The following is a 16506-nucleotide window of genomic DNA, read 5'->3' on the forward strand; positions in this document are numbered from 1 at the left end:
GCCTAGGGTTTTTTTCCTACTACGCTCAGTGGGTCCCCTACTATGCAGACAAAGCCCGTCCGCTGATCAAATCCACCTCTTTTCCCCTGATGGCAGAGGCCCGCTCGGCCTTCCACCGCATCAAGGAGGACATTGCCAAAGCCACCATGCACGCAGTGGACGAATCCATCCCCTTCCAGGTGGAAAGCGATGCGTCCGACTTCGCTCTGGCCGCCACCCTTAATCAGGCGGGGAGACCTGTGGCATTCTTCTCACGAACCCTCCAGGGCCCAGAGACCAGACACTCCGCGGTCGAGAAGGAGGCCCAGGCTATTGTGGAGGCTGTGCGTCATTGGAGGCACTACCTGGCCGGAAAACGATTTACCCTGCTCACTGACCAGCGTTCAGTTGCTTTTATGTTCAACAACAAGCAGAGGGGCAAAATCAAAAATGACAAGATCTTGAGGTGGAGAATCGAACTTTCCACCTACAACTACGAGATCTTGTACCGGCCTGGGAAGCTCAATGAACCCCCAGATGCCCTATCGCGTGGCACCTGCGCCAGCGCGCAGATCGATAGGCTGAGGGCCCTCCACAATGACCTCTGCCACCCGGGGGTCACCAGGTTCTTCCACTTCATCAAGGCCCGCAACCTGCCTGACTCCATCGAGGAGGTCAGGACCATGACCAAGAACTGCCAAGTCTGCGCTGAGTGCAAACCGCACTTTTATAGACCAGACAGAGCCCACCTGATAAAAGCCACTCGCCCTTTCGAACGCCTGAGCGTCGATTTTAAAGGGCCTCTCCCCTCCTCCGACCGCAATGTGTACTTCCTCAACGTCATTGACGAGTACTCCCGTTTCCCGTTCGCTATCCCCTGCTCGGACATGACCAGTGCCACGGTCATTAAATCTCTGAACAGCCTCTTCACCCTGTTCGGTTTCCCCAGCTATATCCATAGCGACCGGGGCTCATCATTTATGAGTGACGAACTCCGCCAGTACCTGCTCGCTAGGGGTATAGCCACAAGCAGGACCACCAGTTACAACCCCCGGGGGAACGGACAGGTGGAAAGAGAGAATGCGACAGTTTGGAAGGCCGCCCTACTAGCCTTAAAGTCTAGGGGCCTTCCGACCTCCCGCTGGCAGGAGGTGCTCCCCGATGCGCTCCACTCGATTCGGTCACTGCTCTGCACTGCCACCAATGCCACCCCTCACGAGAAAATGTTTGTCTTCCCAAGGAAGTCCACATCGGGGACATCGTTACCGCCATGGCTGACGTCCCCAGGGCTGGTACTACTGAGAAGACACGTGAGGGCCAATAAAACGGACCCCCTGGTCGAGAGGGTCGACCTCCTCCACGCCAACCCCCAGTACGTTTACATTGCGTACCCGGACGGGCGGGAGGACACAGTCTCCATACGAGACCTCGCACCCTCGGGGACCGCTGTAGGGCGGGAGGACACAGTCTCCATACGGGACCTCGCACCCTCGGGGACCACTGTAACCCACTACCCATTACCACCCCCCCCCCACGACCCGATATCCAACCCCAGCAGCCGGCTCGCCTTGGACCGTCACCCACGAGGACTACACTCCAGGGCCCCAGCCTACACGGGACGCGACGCCGGAAGCTCCACCACCCCTGCCGTCGCCACGTCGATCACAGCGGCAGACAAGACCTCCGGAGAGACTCCAATACACGAACTTTTAAATACACTTCACCCCGCCGGACTCATTTTTAAACAAGGGGTGAATGTGGTAAACCACTGTTATACCTGCCTGTAGAGGTATGTGTATTCCACTAGGTACAGGTCTGGACATGCCTCGGCTGACTCCTCCCACTATTCCAGGTATATAAGTGACTACCTCCCAGCCCCTTAGTATTCTGGACGGGTCGACCACTCGAGACAAGACCTTCATTCTTTAGTTAATAAAAGCCTGATTGTTACTCGCTCAACCTCAGTCTTTTGAGTAATTGATGGCGCATCAGCTGTGTTTGCCCACAAAACAACACTGACCTAAATGTCAAACACAATACGTTGGCTGTCAAACACTCTGTGATGACCGAAGGCACTATTGAAGTTGAGGCTGAGATACATTTCCTGGGGCAAAGATAAGCGGACCGTTACTCTACACGTAGCTGTACTAGACGTGCTCGATGCTGATGGTGGAATGGAAAAAATGCCACAGCTTGACGAGCTTAAAACTCACAGAACGTTTCCCATATTTCTTTGCAGATTCTCTGGCTGCCCAATTCTATGAGGCTGAGTGTCCAGCAGACGATGCCGGGATTTGTGCACATTTACGGAGGAAAGCAACCCATCGAAGAGCTGCAGTCAGATAATATTTTCAAACTCAACGTACGCTACAGTGAGATTTCCAGCAAAGAGATCAGGTAAATAACAACTTGCATTTATATAGCGCCTTTACCATAGTTAAACTTCCCAAGACGCTTCACAGGAGCGTTATCAGACACAATTTGACATCGCGTCAAAGAAATAAAGACTAACTTGCATTTCTGTAGCGCCTTTCACAACCTCAGGTCGTCCCTGAGCCCCTTACAGCCAATGAAGTACTTTTGAAGTGGAGTCACTGTTGTATTGTAGGAAACGCAGCAGCCAATTTGCGCACAGCAAGCTCCCACAAACAGCAATGTGATAATGACCAGATCATCTTTTTTATTGATGTTGATTGAGGGATAAATGTTGGCCCCAGGATATCGGAATCAAATCTCTGGAGTGGGACTTGAACCCACAGCCTTCTGACTCAGAGGCAAGCATGCTAAGCAAACATTAGGCCAAAAGCTTGATCAACAAGGCAGCTTTTAAGGAGCTTCTTAAAAGAGGAGAGAGAAGTGGAATGGCGGAGAGGTTTAGGGAAGGAATTCCAGAGCTTAGGGCCTAGGCAACTGACAATGGTGGGGCGAGGGAAGTTGGGGATGAGCAAGAGGCCAGAACTGGAGGAATGTCGAGTTCTCGGAGGGCGGCAGGGCTGGAGGAAGTGAAGGACCGCCCTCCCCATTGTTCTGCCATGGTTGAATGTTCATAGATAACTATGATAGGAGCTAGGAGTCCTCATTTCATTCTTGCATACTATTCTCGCATGAACTGATCACCCGTGGCATTGCTCGCAGTCACTCTGGGATCCGAAGCATGATTGTGATTTTTAACTGCTAAGGTGGAACTGTATAAGCAGGCTCTATACCTTTAAGAGCACTGCTCAGGCACTCTCTGTGGGAAAACAGGAACATCCTGAGGCCAATCAAAGGGCGATTTCTGTAGATTGGGAGCGACTGGTATATTCCCTGCTCCTGCTCTTGGGGAGCGGCCAGGTCATCAAGGACTGAAAAACCATCAGGAGATGACTGGCTTTTTTTCCTCGTACATTGTATACACCAGCCCTACAACAGAGAAAGCTTGGCTAAGTTGGGAGTGCGCTCAGCTGTGAGCCAGGAAATTGAGGGTTCAAAAGCCCACCTTGTACGTGAATTAGCCCGACACTCCAGTAGGGGCTGGGGATTGAACCTGGGGCTTTCCTGGATTTGTGTAGTTTCATTCAGTGTTTTGGGAAATGCATTAGCTAATTGAGCAATCTAATTGGAGCCTAAGTCATGCACTGGGCTCTTGAAGTTCAGCCGTGTCTCAGTGCGCAGCACTCTCTCTCGCCTTTGAGTCAGGCAGTTGTGGGTTCATAGTCCCACTCCAGAGACTTGACCACAAAAATCCAGGCTGACACTCCCAGTGAAGTACTGAGGGAGTGCTGCATTGTCAGAGGTGCTGTCTTTCAGATTAAGATGTTAAACTGTGGATGTAAAAGATCCCATGGCACTATTTCGAAGAAGAGCAGGGGAGATCTCCCCGGTGTCCTGGCCAATATTTATCCCTCAATCAACATCACCAAAACAGATTATCTGACAATTATCACATTGCTTGTCTGTGGGAGCTTGCTGTGCGCAAATTGGCTGCTGCGTTTCCTACATTAAAAGAGTGTCTGCACTTCAAAAAGTAAATAGTAATCTACATCGGTAGCTACTGCTAAATAAAAAGACTTGCATTTCTATAGCGCCTTTCACAACCTCAGGACGTCCCAAAGCGCTTTACAGCCAATTAAGTATTTTTTGAAGGGTAGTCACTGTTGTAATGTAGGAAATGTGGGAGCCAATTTACACACAGCAAGCTCCCACAAACAGCAATGTGATAATGACCGGATAATCTGTTTTTTTAGTGATGTTGATTGAGGGATAAATATTGGCCCCAGGACACCAGGGATAACTCCCCCTGCTCTTCTTCGAAATAGTGGCCGTGGGATCTTTTACGTCCACCTGAGAGAGCAGACGGGGCCTCGGTTTAACATCTCATCTGAAAGATGGCACCTCCGACAGTGCGACACTCCCTCAGCGCTGCACTGGAGCGTCAGCCTAGATTTTTGTTTTAAAAAAAAAAAGACCATTAAAAAAAGAAACTGACTAAAGCGACAAGGAATTTAAAATTAAAAGTATTTCGCACCAAAGAAAACAGGAACTGACTTGTTCTTATTTATAAAGCTGGGTCGCTCGCAGCTAATTAATACTTAACCACGTTACGATCAGGTAGAACCCCCCCCCCCCTTCCCCCCTCTTTCCTTTTTTTTCTCTCTCCTACATGGCAGCTGTCACTCATCCCGCCAGTACACTTCACACCTAATCTCAGCCGTCTTTTGTCTCCACTTGTCCTATCACCATCTCGTCTGGTTTTGAATACCTCTTAATGCCTCTTCACTTCTCTTTTGTTCTATCGCAGCTCTGCCTTCGATCTATTTTATTTCCTTTCCAGTTTTGAAAAACCCGAAACGTCGATTCTTAATTTCTCTCCACGGATGTTGCCTGGCCTGCTGAGTTTTTCCAGCATCTTCTGTTGTTATTTAGAACTAAGGCTGTTGTATTGAAATGATGCGATTGCTGTGGGAGAACTTTGATTGACAGTGCGCGGTTACACATATGTTACACAGTCCTGTGATCCACGCTCAGCCAGATGAAGCCTTAAAGCTGTAGGATGGTGTTGGGTATTATAATTTTCTCTTGTAACAGCCTGTTTATGAGCAAGAGGAGGCCTGATCTTATCACCGGCTCAGTGACCACGGGAATCATAGAATCACAGTGCAGTACTTGAAGGTGGTGGGTTCATTGTCCCACTCCAGAGACTTGAGCACAAAAATCTAGGCTGACACTCCTAGTGCAGCGCCGAGGGAGTGCTGCACTGTCGGAGGTGCCGTCTTTCGCATGAGACGTTAAACCGAGGCCCCGTCTGCCCCCTCAGGATGGATATCAATAATCCCACTGCACTAGAGTCATAGGGTTATACAGCACAGAAAGAGGCCCTTCAGCCCATCGTGTCCGCGCCGGCCATCAAGCCCTGTCTATTCTAATCCCATTTGTGTGCAGTTTTGGTCGCCTTATCTGAGGAAGGACGTTCTTGCCATGGAAGGAGTGCAGCGAAGATTCACCAGGCTGATACCTGGGATGGCAGGGATGACGTATGAGGAGAGATTGGGTCGATTAGGCTTATACTCACTGGAGTTGAGAAGATTGAGAGGGGATCTCATCGAAACCTATAAAATTCTGTCAGGCCTGGACAGACTAGATGCAGGAAGGATGTTCCCGATGGTCGGGAAGTCCAAAACCAGGGGTCATAGTCTAAGGATAAGGGGTAAGCCATTTAGGACTGAAATGAGGAGGAATTTCTTCACCCAAAGAGCAGTGAACCTGTGGAATTCTCTGCCACAGAGGGCGGTGGAGGCCAGTTCATTAAATATATTCAAGAAGGAGTTGGATATATTTCTTAAGGCTAAAGGGATCAAGGGATATGGGGAGAAGGCAGGGACAGGGTACTGAATTTGGATGATCAGCCATGATCTCATTGAATGGCGGAGCAGGCTCGAAGGGCCGAATGGCCTACTCCTGCTCCTATCTTCTATGTTTCCAGCACTTGGTCCGTAGCCTTGTATGCTATGGCGTTTCAAGTGCTCATCTAAATGCTTCTTGAATGTTGTGAGGGTTCCTGCCTCTACCACCCTTTCAGGCAGTGAGTTCCAGATTCCAACCACCCTCTGGGTGAGAAAAAGTTTTCCCTCAAATCCCCTCTAAACCTCCTGCCCCTTACCTTGAATCTATGCCCCCTGGTTATTGACCCCTCTACAAGGGGAAAAGTTCCTTTCTATCTACCCTATCTATGCCCCTCATAATTTTGGACACCTCAATCAGGTCCCCCCTCAGCCTTCTCTGCTCTAAGGAAAACAACCCCAGCCTGTCCAGTCTCTCTTCATAGCTGAAGCGCTCCAGCCCCAGGTAACATCCTGGTGAATCTCCTCTGCACCCTCTCCAATGCAATCACATTCCTAAACTAATTCGAAGAAGAGCAGGGGAGTTCTCTCGGTGTCCTGGCCAATATTTATCCCTCAACCAACACGAGTTGGCTCCTGTGGAGCACAAAGACCTGTTGGGCCGAATGGCCTGTGAATACTTCGTAATACTTAGTAAAACAGATGATCTGGTCATTATCACATTGCTGTTTGTGGAATCTTGCTGTGCGCGAATTTGCTGCCACGTTTCTCCCAGAACTACACTGAAGCTGTAACTTAAGCAGTAGAAATTAGAGGCCGTTTTTTGTTGCTCCAATTGGGGACTAGCAGCAGAAGAGGCGTGAAGGTGCAGTATTACCTCTTCCTGTGCTGTCATAGCAACGGGAGTAGGCCATTCAGCCCCTCGAGCCTGTTCCGCCTCATGGCTGATCTGCGATTTAACTCCATATACCCGCCTTTGCCCCATGTCCCTTAATATCTTTGATTAACAAAAAGCTATCAATCTCATATTTAAAATTAACAATTGATCCAGCATCAATTGCTGTTTGCAGAAGAGAGTTCCAAACTTCTTTCACCCTTTGTGTGTAGAAGTGTTTCCTAACTTCACTCCTGAAAGGTCTGGCTCTAATTTTTAGACTCTGCCCCCTAGTCCTAGACTCCCCAGCCAGCGGAAATAGTTTCTCTCTATCTACCCTATCTGTTCCCCTTAATATCTTGAAAACTTCGATCAGATCACCCCTTAACCTTCTAAATTCCAGGGAATACAACCCTAGTTTGTGTAATCTCTCCTCGTAATGTATCCCTTGAAGTCCGGGTATCATTCTGGTAAACCTACGCTGCACTCCCTCCAAGGTCAATATATCCTTCCTAAGGTGTGGTGCCCAGAACTGCTCCCAGTGCGCCAGGTGTGGTCTAACCAGGGCTTTGTACAGCTGCAGCATAACTTCTACCCCCTTGTGTTCTAGTCCTCTAGATATAAAGGCCAGCATCCCATTAGCCTTTTTGATTATTTTCTGTACCTGTCGATGACGTTCTAATGATCTACGTACCTGGACCCCCACTTCTATGAGTCTGGGTTGGGGCTGCCCGAGGTGATTTCATGTGGAACCCTCACAGCCAGTGGACAAAGGAGACTTTCATCCCCTCCGTCTCGGCTGGCTTTGAACCCCGGGTCCCAGACGGGTCTTATCTCTTCCAAACCCCTGTCATTATTGCTAGAGTTTAGAAGAGTGAGAGGGGATCTCATTGAAACTTATAAAATTCTAATAGGACTGGACAGACTAGATGCAGGAAAGCTGTTCCCGATGGTCGGGGAGTCCAGAACCAGGGGTCACAGTCTAACGATAAGGGGTAAGCCATTTAGGATAGAGATGAGGAGGAATTTCTTCACCCAGAGAGTGGTGAACCTGTGGAATTCTCTACCACAGAAAGCAGTTGAGGCCAATTCATTAAATATATTCAAGAAGGAGTTGGATATATTTCTTAAGGCTAAAGGGATCAAGGGATATGGAGAGAAGGCAGAGACAGGATAGTGAGTTTGGATGATCAGCCATGATCTCATTAAATGGCGGAGCAGGCTCGAGGGGCCGAATGGCCTACTCCTGCTCCTATCTTCTATGTTTCTATGTTAAACAGTCAGGTGTACCAATCTACGCCTATTTCAGCAAATCGGTTGTTTTTTTTTCTCTCCAACGAAAGAAAATTATTTGTCGGCCCGTCTTTTATTTCTCTTGACCACAGAATGTACGCGGCCGCCAACATCAGCACCAACCTGTACGTCGTGAGCGAGTCGTGGCTCTTCTCGTTGATGTGGTGCGCAGGCGCCCACTCTGTCATTACCAACGCCCCCCAGCGGCTGAAGGAGCTCCGCCAACCGTGGTTCCTAATGGTAGGCTGACCATCCGCCTGGACAACTTTTCAAGTGTTTATCCAAGTCCCCTTTTGGAAAGTTACTATTGAATCTGCTTCCAGCGCCCTTTCAGGCAGCGCGTTCCAGATCACAACAACTCACTGCGTAAAAACATTTCTCTTCCTCTCCCCCCCTCTGGTGTTTTTGCCAATCATCTTATATTGTGTCCTCTGGTTACCGACCCTCCTGCCAGTGGAAACAGTTTCTCCTTATTTACTCTACCAAAACCCTTCATCATTTTGAACACCTCTATTAAGTCTCCCCTTTAACCTTCACTGCTCTAAGGAGAACAACCCCAGCTCATCGGCCTGAAACATTGACTCTGTTTCTCTCTTCACAGATGCTGCCTGACCTGCTGAGTTTCTCCAGCATTTTCTGTTTTTATCTCAGCTTTTCTAGTCTCGCCACATAACTGAAGTCCCTCATCCCTGGGACCATTCTATTAAATCTCCTCTGCCCCCTCTCTAAGGCCTTGACATCCTTCCCAAAGTGCGGTGCCAAGAATTGGACACAATACTCCAGCTGAGGCCTAACCACGGTTTTGTAAAGGGTTTAGCGTAACTTCCTTGCTTTTTTACTCTGTGTCTCTATTTATAAAGTCCAGGATCCCTTGTGCTATTTTAACAACCATCGCAACTTGTTTTGGTCCTCGCTGGTGGAAGTGACTTGACTTAACCGCCCTGTGGTTTGATGTGTAAATGAAATAAAACATTTTTAATGCCCTTTTCCGACTGCAGTGTCATCGCCAGGAAAAGTCCTTTCCCTGGCAGTTGCTTGCCTATGATCTCGGGGCAGGGCATCGTGCCAGCTGTGCGGCAGGGGATGGGTTTGAGGTCTGGAACACAGGAACAGGAGGAGGCCATTCAGCCCCTCGAGCCTGTCCCGCCATTCAGTCCGATCATGGCTGATCTGTATCTTGCGGGTTGTCTTATGAGGAAAGGTTGGACAGGCTAGGCTTGTATCCGCTGGAGTTTAGAAGAGTAAGAGGTGACTTGATTGAAACATATAAAATCCTGAGGGGTCGGTGTTGTGTATGTAACCTGTTCCACCTTAAGAGAGCTTAAGTCTGTTCCACCTTAAGAGATGTACTACTTTCTCAGGCTGCTGTAGACGTAATACCGGGGGTGAACACACCGGTATATAAGCACTGTGCAGTAATCTTGTATTCAGTGTAGTCCCTACCTCCAACCAGTAAAGACCTGTTTTATTGTTACTGATTAAGTCTGAGTATTAATTACTTGAACAACTCACAGACTTAACACTGGCGACGAGTCAGGTTCTTACCCTGCGGCAGTTATTCCATGGCGGTTGAAGAGAGGTTTCAAACCTCACCACTCACCACCCCACTGGAAGTGACAGGCATTAGGACCCTGAAGCCTCCATCAGCTTGTGAACCGGAGTAGAAGACAGGACTGGGGAAGAGAGAGGTACAGGGCGATAGCGATCGGCAGATAAGGGCCGGGCCGCTTTGAAGTGAGGGGCGCAGCCGGGCCATCGATCGCAACCACCGATAAGGGCCGCACTCGGGCTGAAAGGCGCAGCGTCGGCAGACACTGAAGGCGCGAGAGCCGCGGTGAAAAGCGCGGGCCATCGATCGCGGCGGAGATAAGGGCCGCACTCGGGGCTGAAGGGAGACGGCGTCGGGGGACAGGTGAAGACCGCTAAGCGCGGGAAAACCGCCATTTTGTGGGCGGAGGACGACGGCAAGAGCGGGAAGCCGCCATCTTGGATAGCAGTAAAAAAAAAAATCTGAGAAATTGCAAATCTGATAAAGTACTACAATGCCTAAACACGGGAATATTAGCAACTTTGATAGTGACATCGAAGATTGGGCCATATATGTTGAAAGAGTAAAAAATTATTGTAAGGCCAATAAAATTCGTGACCAAGATAAAGCTCTAACATTATTAAATTTAATGGGTGCGAAGACATACGGGCAATTGAAACACCTGTTATCACCAGATGAACCGGCGGATAAGACGTTCGATGAGATTGTTACTGTCCTGAAAGATCATCTAAACCCCACGCCGCTGATGCTAGCGGAACGATTTAAATTTTATGACAGAAGGCAGCTACAGCATGAAAGCAATGCTGAATATTTGCTGGAATTGCGTAAATTAGCGAAATATTGCCAGTTTGGAACGGGACTGACAGATGCACTACGAGACAAATTTGTGTGTGGTTTATTTAAACAGGATACACAAAAGCGACTGCTCGAGGAGAATGAGCTGACGCTTGAGAAGGCGGTCACTATGGCAGCAGCACACGAAGCCGCAGCGAGAGGCACGGCAGTAATGCAGCTACGGTCACCGGAGCTCCGTGCACACAAATTGGGTGTGAGTTCTGTTAAATGTTATCGTTGTGGAAAGACAACGCATGATCAGAACCAGTGTTGGTTTAAAAACCAAGAATGCAGAACATGTGGTAAGCTTGGACATATAGCTAGAGTATGCAGGTCAGGGAAGAAGACCAGCAACAAGAAGTCACCGCAAGGGAAATACGCAAAGGTACACAAGGTGGCCGAACAGGAGTCCGATTCAGACGCTAGCAGTAATGAACTGGCTGGCTTAAGCAGTATTGAACTGGCTAGCTTAAGGGTACTCAACGTTGGTAAGGGTGCAGACCTCCAGACAATTTGGGTTACTCTTCAGATAGAAGGAGTCCAAGTAAAAATGGAATTGGACACTGGATCGGCATTGTCGGTCATGAATAAGAAAGATTACAGAAGGTTATTCCAACATATTCCCCTACAGGATACGGAGATTATATTGACAACCTACACGGGGCAGAGAGTGTACCCCATCGGGACAATAAAGGTTGCAGTGGCCAACAAGGGCGAAGGAAGTCAAATAATGGACTTATATGTGCTACCGGAGGGAGGTCCACCACTACTAGGCCGGGAGTGGCTTAGAAACATAAATATGGACTGGCATTCGCTAAAAGCCATAAAGAGTGAGAACTCGGTGCAGATAATCAGCCCAGACTCTAGAACTGATGATGGTAAGACCAACCCATGTGCAAAAGACAAAGTTTCAGCACAGAATTCCACTGAGCAACAACAACATAGTTTAACAGAGAATTCTGAGTCTGTCAAGTCTACTGATATGCACATTTTTGAGGGACACTGGGCTCGAACTCAACTCCATTTCAAACTACAACAGCAATTAGAACAAATGATTCGCCGTTTTGAGCAAGAGATGAATGAAATAAAAAAGTTCTTTGTTACAGAGTGGGAGAATCTGGAAAGGCAACAGAAGCAACTGATGGAGAAAATGGAGCAGGAGCACACCAACCATCTGCGCGAGGAGGCCGAATGAATCAAAGCTGATTCAGGTTCTGAAGGTGCGTGCCATAATCTGGTGTCAGAAGAGTTAACGGTCAGCCAACTCCTTCATATGCTGAGGGACAAGACTCTGAAATGGGAAAAACTTGAACACGAGCTGCGATCTTCAAAGGAAAAGGGTTCGGAGCTCTCAAAAGTCATTGAGATGGCTGATGTGACGACACAGACTGAAACGACTGCAACAGAGCAGCCATTGGATGCCAAAAGTACGCTGACTCACGTCAATGTAGAACAACAGACCGCTGAAACAGCTGCTCCGGTAGAGGGATTGCATAGTCCGATCAATCAATCTCCAAAGGAAGTTGAAGTATTAAAATCACAAATGAGGTCACTAGTAAACGACTTGCTGAAAGCCCAGAAAAAGCTGGATGCAGAGGTACACATGAAGAAGTCTCTTCAGGAAAGATGTCTGGATTTGGAACAAGAGCTGGCTAACGTCCAGCTGGGTATGGAGGAAATAGACGACCCTCTCACTGGTCTAGCTCAGGACGACACCGAATATTACCATGACCTGGTGGACGACACCGAATATTACGATGTCCTGTCCTGCCCAGCTTGTAACTTCGACTCCCAAAGTGCAGAAATCATGGAGGAGCTCCAAAAGTCTACAGAACATCGGGAGAAGCTGGCTCTACGACGGAAACAGGAGGAAGAGAAGGAGGAACTGCGCATGCAGCTGGCAGCTGACAATGGAGCCCAGAGAGTCTCCAAGAAGCAGAAAAGGAAAAGTAAAAACAGAAGATGACCCATCTGAACCATTATCACCTCTACCAGATCACACACGTGGTCCCTCCGAACGGAGCCAAATCAGTTCGGAAGTTCAAGCTGTTAAATCCATGAAAGGACTATTGAATGAGTAACGTGAACCGACTACACCACAGAGATTGAATCTGTGAACTGTTTTCCGCAGAGACTGAATCTGTGATATGTTACGTTAAACATGAAGTTATATATGTATATATGTTATTACGTTATGTTAAATGGGGGGATGACTATAAAGCTAAGAAGGGAGGAGTGTTGTGTATGTAACCTGTTCCACCTTAAGAGAGCTTAAGCCTGTTCCACCTTAAGAGATGTACTACTTTCTCAGGCTGCTGTAGACGTAATACCGGGGGTGAACACACCGGTATATAAGCACTGTGCAGTAATCTTGTATTCAGTGTAGTCCCTACCTCCAACCAGTAAAGACCTGTTTTATTGTTACTGATTAAGTCTGAGTATTAATTACTTGAACAACTCACAGACTTAACAGTCGGGACAGGGTGGATGTGGAGAGGATGTTTCCTCTTGTGGGAGAATCTAGAACTAGGGGTCACAGTTTAAAAATAAGGGGTCGCCCATTTAAGACAGAGGTGAGGAGAAATTATTTCTCAGAGGGTCGTGAATCTTGGGAACTCTCTTCCTTAGAGGACGGTAGAAATAGAGTCTTTGAATATTTTTAAGGCTGTGGTAGATAGATTCTTCATAAGCAAGGGGGTGAAAGGTTATCGGGGGTAGGCGGGAATGTGGAGTAATCAGATCAGCCATGATCTTATTGAAAGGCGGTGCAGGCTCGAGGGGCCGAGGGTCCTATTCCTGCTCCTTGTTCATATGTTCGTATGTTAACTCCATCTACCCGCCTTGGTTCTGTAACCCTTAATACCCTTGCCTAACAAAAACCTATCAATTTTCAATTGACCCCCAGCCTCAACAGCTTTTTGGGGGGGAGAGTTCCAGATTTCCACTCCCCTTTGTGTGAAGTGGTGCTTCCTGACATCACCCCTGAACGGCCTGGCTCTAATTTTAAGATTGCGACCCCTTGTTCTGGACTCCCCCCACCAGAGGAAATGGTTTCTCTGTATCTACCCAATCAATGCCTTTGATCATCTTAAACACCTCAAATTGGATCACTCCATAATTTTCTGTATTCAAGGGAATACAAGCCCAGTCTGTGCAATCTGTCCTCATAATTTATCCCTTTTAGCCCTGGGTATCATTGTGGTGAATCTGTGCTGCTACCCCTCCGAGGCCGATATATCCTTCCTGAGGTGCGGGTCCCAAACTGAACGCAGCGCTCCCGATGCGGAGAATTTAAATATATTAAACACTGATGTTCCATTTTTCATTTTTATTGTTCCCTCCAGACCCCTTCTCAGTACAAAGCGATGTGGATTTCATCAGACGTTGTATCGGCTGCACTGATCATCTTGATATTCATACTCAACTGGTAGGTACAGTAATGGCTGAATTTGTTTTTATGTTCTGTTCACAGAATATGGGTGATACTGGCAAGGCCAGCATTTATTGACCATCCCTAGTTAGAAATAAAGAAGTTACATTTCTCTGCAGCGCCTTTCATGACCTCAGGACGTCCCAAAGCGCTTTACAGCCAATGAAGTACATTTTGAAGTGTGGTCACTGTTGTATTGTGGGAAACGCGGCAGCCAATTTGCACACAGCAAGCTCCCACAAACAGCAATCAGATAATGACAGGATAGTCAGTTTTTCATGATGTTGGCTGAGCGATAAATGTTGGCCAGGACACCGGGGATAATTCCACTGCTCGTCTTCGAAATAGTGCCGCGGGATCTTTCACGTCCACCTGAGAGGGCAGACGGGGGCCTCGGTTTGATGTCTGAGCTGAAAGACGGCACCTCCGACAGTGCAGCGCTCCCTCAGCACTGCGCTGGGAGTGTCAGCCTAGATTTATGTGCTCAAGTCCCTGGAGTGGGACTTGAACCCACGACTCTTCATAACTCAGAGGCGAGGGTGCTACCCACTGAGCCACAAGTTGCCTTAAGAAGGTGGTGGTGTCCCTTCCCCTTGAACTACTATAGTTCTGATGGTGACGGCGCTTCCCTCAAGGTGTTGGGTAGAAAATTCCAGGGTTTTGACCCACCGACAATAAAGGAACGGAGATTATGGCCGCGATTTTCTCCTTCGAGGCAGCTTGGGAGCGGGTCAGCTGCCTTCCGGGTTCCTGTCCCGCCCCCAACTACATCCGGCCCACGGACATGATTTTACGTCAATTGGCCTTGTTAAACCCGCCCTGTGGGCTTGCCAGCCAATTAAGAGGAAGCCAGTGTCAGATGACGTCATTTGATGATGCGTCATCTGCCGGTTTTCTTAAAGGGACCACGCAAAAAAAGTGTTGATTTTTCAGTGTTTGACAGCATTGAGGTGCTGCAAATACTGACAATGACTGTTCACATGTGAGCTCTTGCACCCAGGCTCTCCAGTGACTCCGTCCTTAGGCTAGAACAGATGGCAGCTGCAGGTGAGGTTACAGAAGCGATCTGTCACTGGTGAGAGAGGTTCTCCCAATGAGGTGGGACACATACAAATCAAAACCTGTTACCTACAGAAAAGTCAAATTGCATTCAAAATGAATTTCCCAACATTTTCTTACCTCTGAGACTCACCAGTGCACCATTGGATCCTTCACACCACTTCTGCAGCTGTCATCAATGCAGAAACATTACAGCAGACTCACAACACTCCACACTTAACCTGGCGTGGTGTCCGGATGTCGGGAAGCCCGCAGTAGAAGTGTCAAAATTGGAAAAAGCCTGTTAACTGCCTGTTAACAACCTGTTAACAGGCAGGTAAGTGACTATAATCCTCTTCCCGCTGCTAGGTCTTGGGTCCATGCGCAAATCGGGGACCCGACACTTGGGAAGATTGATTGGAGGCGGGTTGACGGCGGGTTTCCGACCCGCTGTCAATCTTTGCGATTTTGCCGGATGTCCCGCCTCCAAACCCGCCCCCTGAGCGCTGGCAAAATTCCGGCCTATATGTGGAAGTCAGGATGGCGTGTGACTTGGAGCTGATGGTGTTCCTGCGACATTGCTGCTCTTTTCCCTTCTTGGTGGGGAGGTCACGGGGGGATGTAAGTGCTGTCACTATAAACTTGGTGAGTTGCTCGAGTGCATTCTATAGATTTCACTCACTGCAGTCACAGTGTGTCAATGGAGGAGTTGGTGGAGGAGTCCATTGGCAGGGGTGCCAATGAGGCAGACTGCTGTGCCATGGATGGTGTTGAGTGTCTTGGGGCCAATATTTATCCCTCAATCAACATCACTAAAAAAGGCAGATGATCTGGTCATTATCACATTGCTGTTTGTGGGATCTTGCTGTGCACAAATTGGCTGCTGTGTTTCCTACTTTACAACAGTGACCACACTTCAAAAGTACTTCATTGGCTGTAAAGTGCTTTGGGACGTCCTGAGGTCATGAAAGACACTGTAGAAATACAAATCTGAATCCACTTTACTTCCTTAATGCATCCTCAGTGTGGGTCATACTTTCTCTGCCCAATAGTTTTTGCGAACAAGTAGCCTGATTAAAAAAAAGCGATGCAATATTAGTAGCGTGCACTAAAAGAATAGTCTAATACAATCCTAAAAACAGCAATCAGATCACCTCTCTGCCTTCCTTTTTCCAGTGAGAAAATGCCCAATTTAAATAATCGCTCCTTCTAATCCCATCCTTCCATCCCCTCTCTCATTCTGGCTACTCTCTTCTCTATCCTTTCAATAACAGCAACATCCTTTTTGTACTGTGGCGGCCAGAACTTGTACACAGTGTTCTAAGTGCGGGCGCACCAATGATTTAGAAGGTGACAGGAGTACCTCACTGTTTCGGCTCAATATTGATCTTTTAATACCTTGACCGGCACCCCATCCTCCACCACCTTTAACATCCACTCCCTCCACCACCGGCGCACCGTGGCTGCAGTGTGTACCATCTACAAGATGCACTGCAGCAACTCGCCAAGGCTTCTTCGGCAGCACCTCCCAAAGCCGCCATCTCTTCCACCTAGAAGGACAAGGGCAGCAGGCGCATGGGAACACCACCACCTCCAAGTTCTCCTCCACCTTCTCGAGGGTAATTAGGGATGAGCAATAAATGCTGGCCTTGCCAGTGACACCTAAATCCCATGAATAAAAAAAGCAAAC

The 16506-nt window shown here is 48.2% G+C and overlaps 1 protein-coding gene across 1 annotated transcript in view; it reads left to right on the forward strand.

Moving 5' to 3' along the window:
* Positions 1-16506, forward strand: part of LOC147112120 (glycerophosphodiester phosphodiesterase 2-like) — a 75651-nt gene that overhangs the window by 54861 nt on the left and 4284 nt on the right. The window contains exons 12-14 of the mRNA XM_085999679.1: positions 2219-2376; positions 8058-8205; positions 13693-13775. Of these exons, the coding sequence (XP_085855805.1) occupies positions 2219-2376; positions 8058-8205; positions 13693-13775 (389 nt within the window). The remainder of the gene's footprint in view (positions 1-2218; positions 2377-8057; positions 8206-13692; positions 13776-16506) is intronic.

This window comes from Somniosus microcephalus, chromosome 10 (assembly GCF_052327205.1).
Source record: "Somniosus microcephalus isolate GS21.2 chromosome 10, FLI_Smic_1.0, whole genome shotgun sequence".
Classification (NCBI taxonomy): domain Eukaryota; kingdom Metazoa; phylum Chordata; class Chondrichthyes; order Squaliformes; family Somniosidae; genus Somniosus; species Somniosus microcephalus.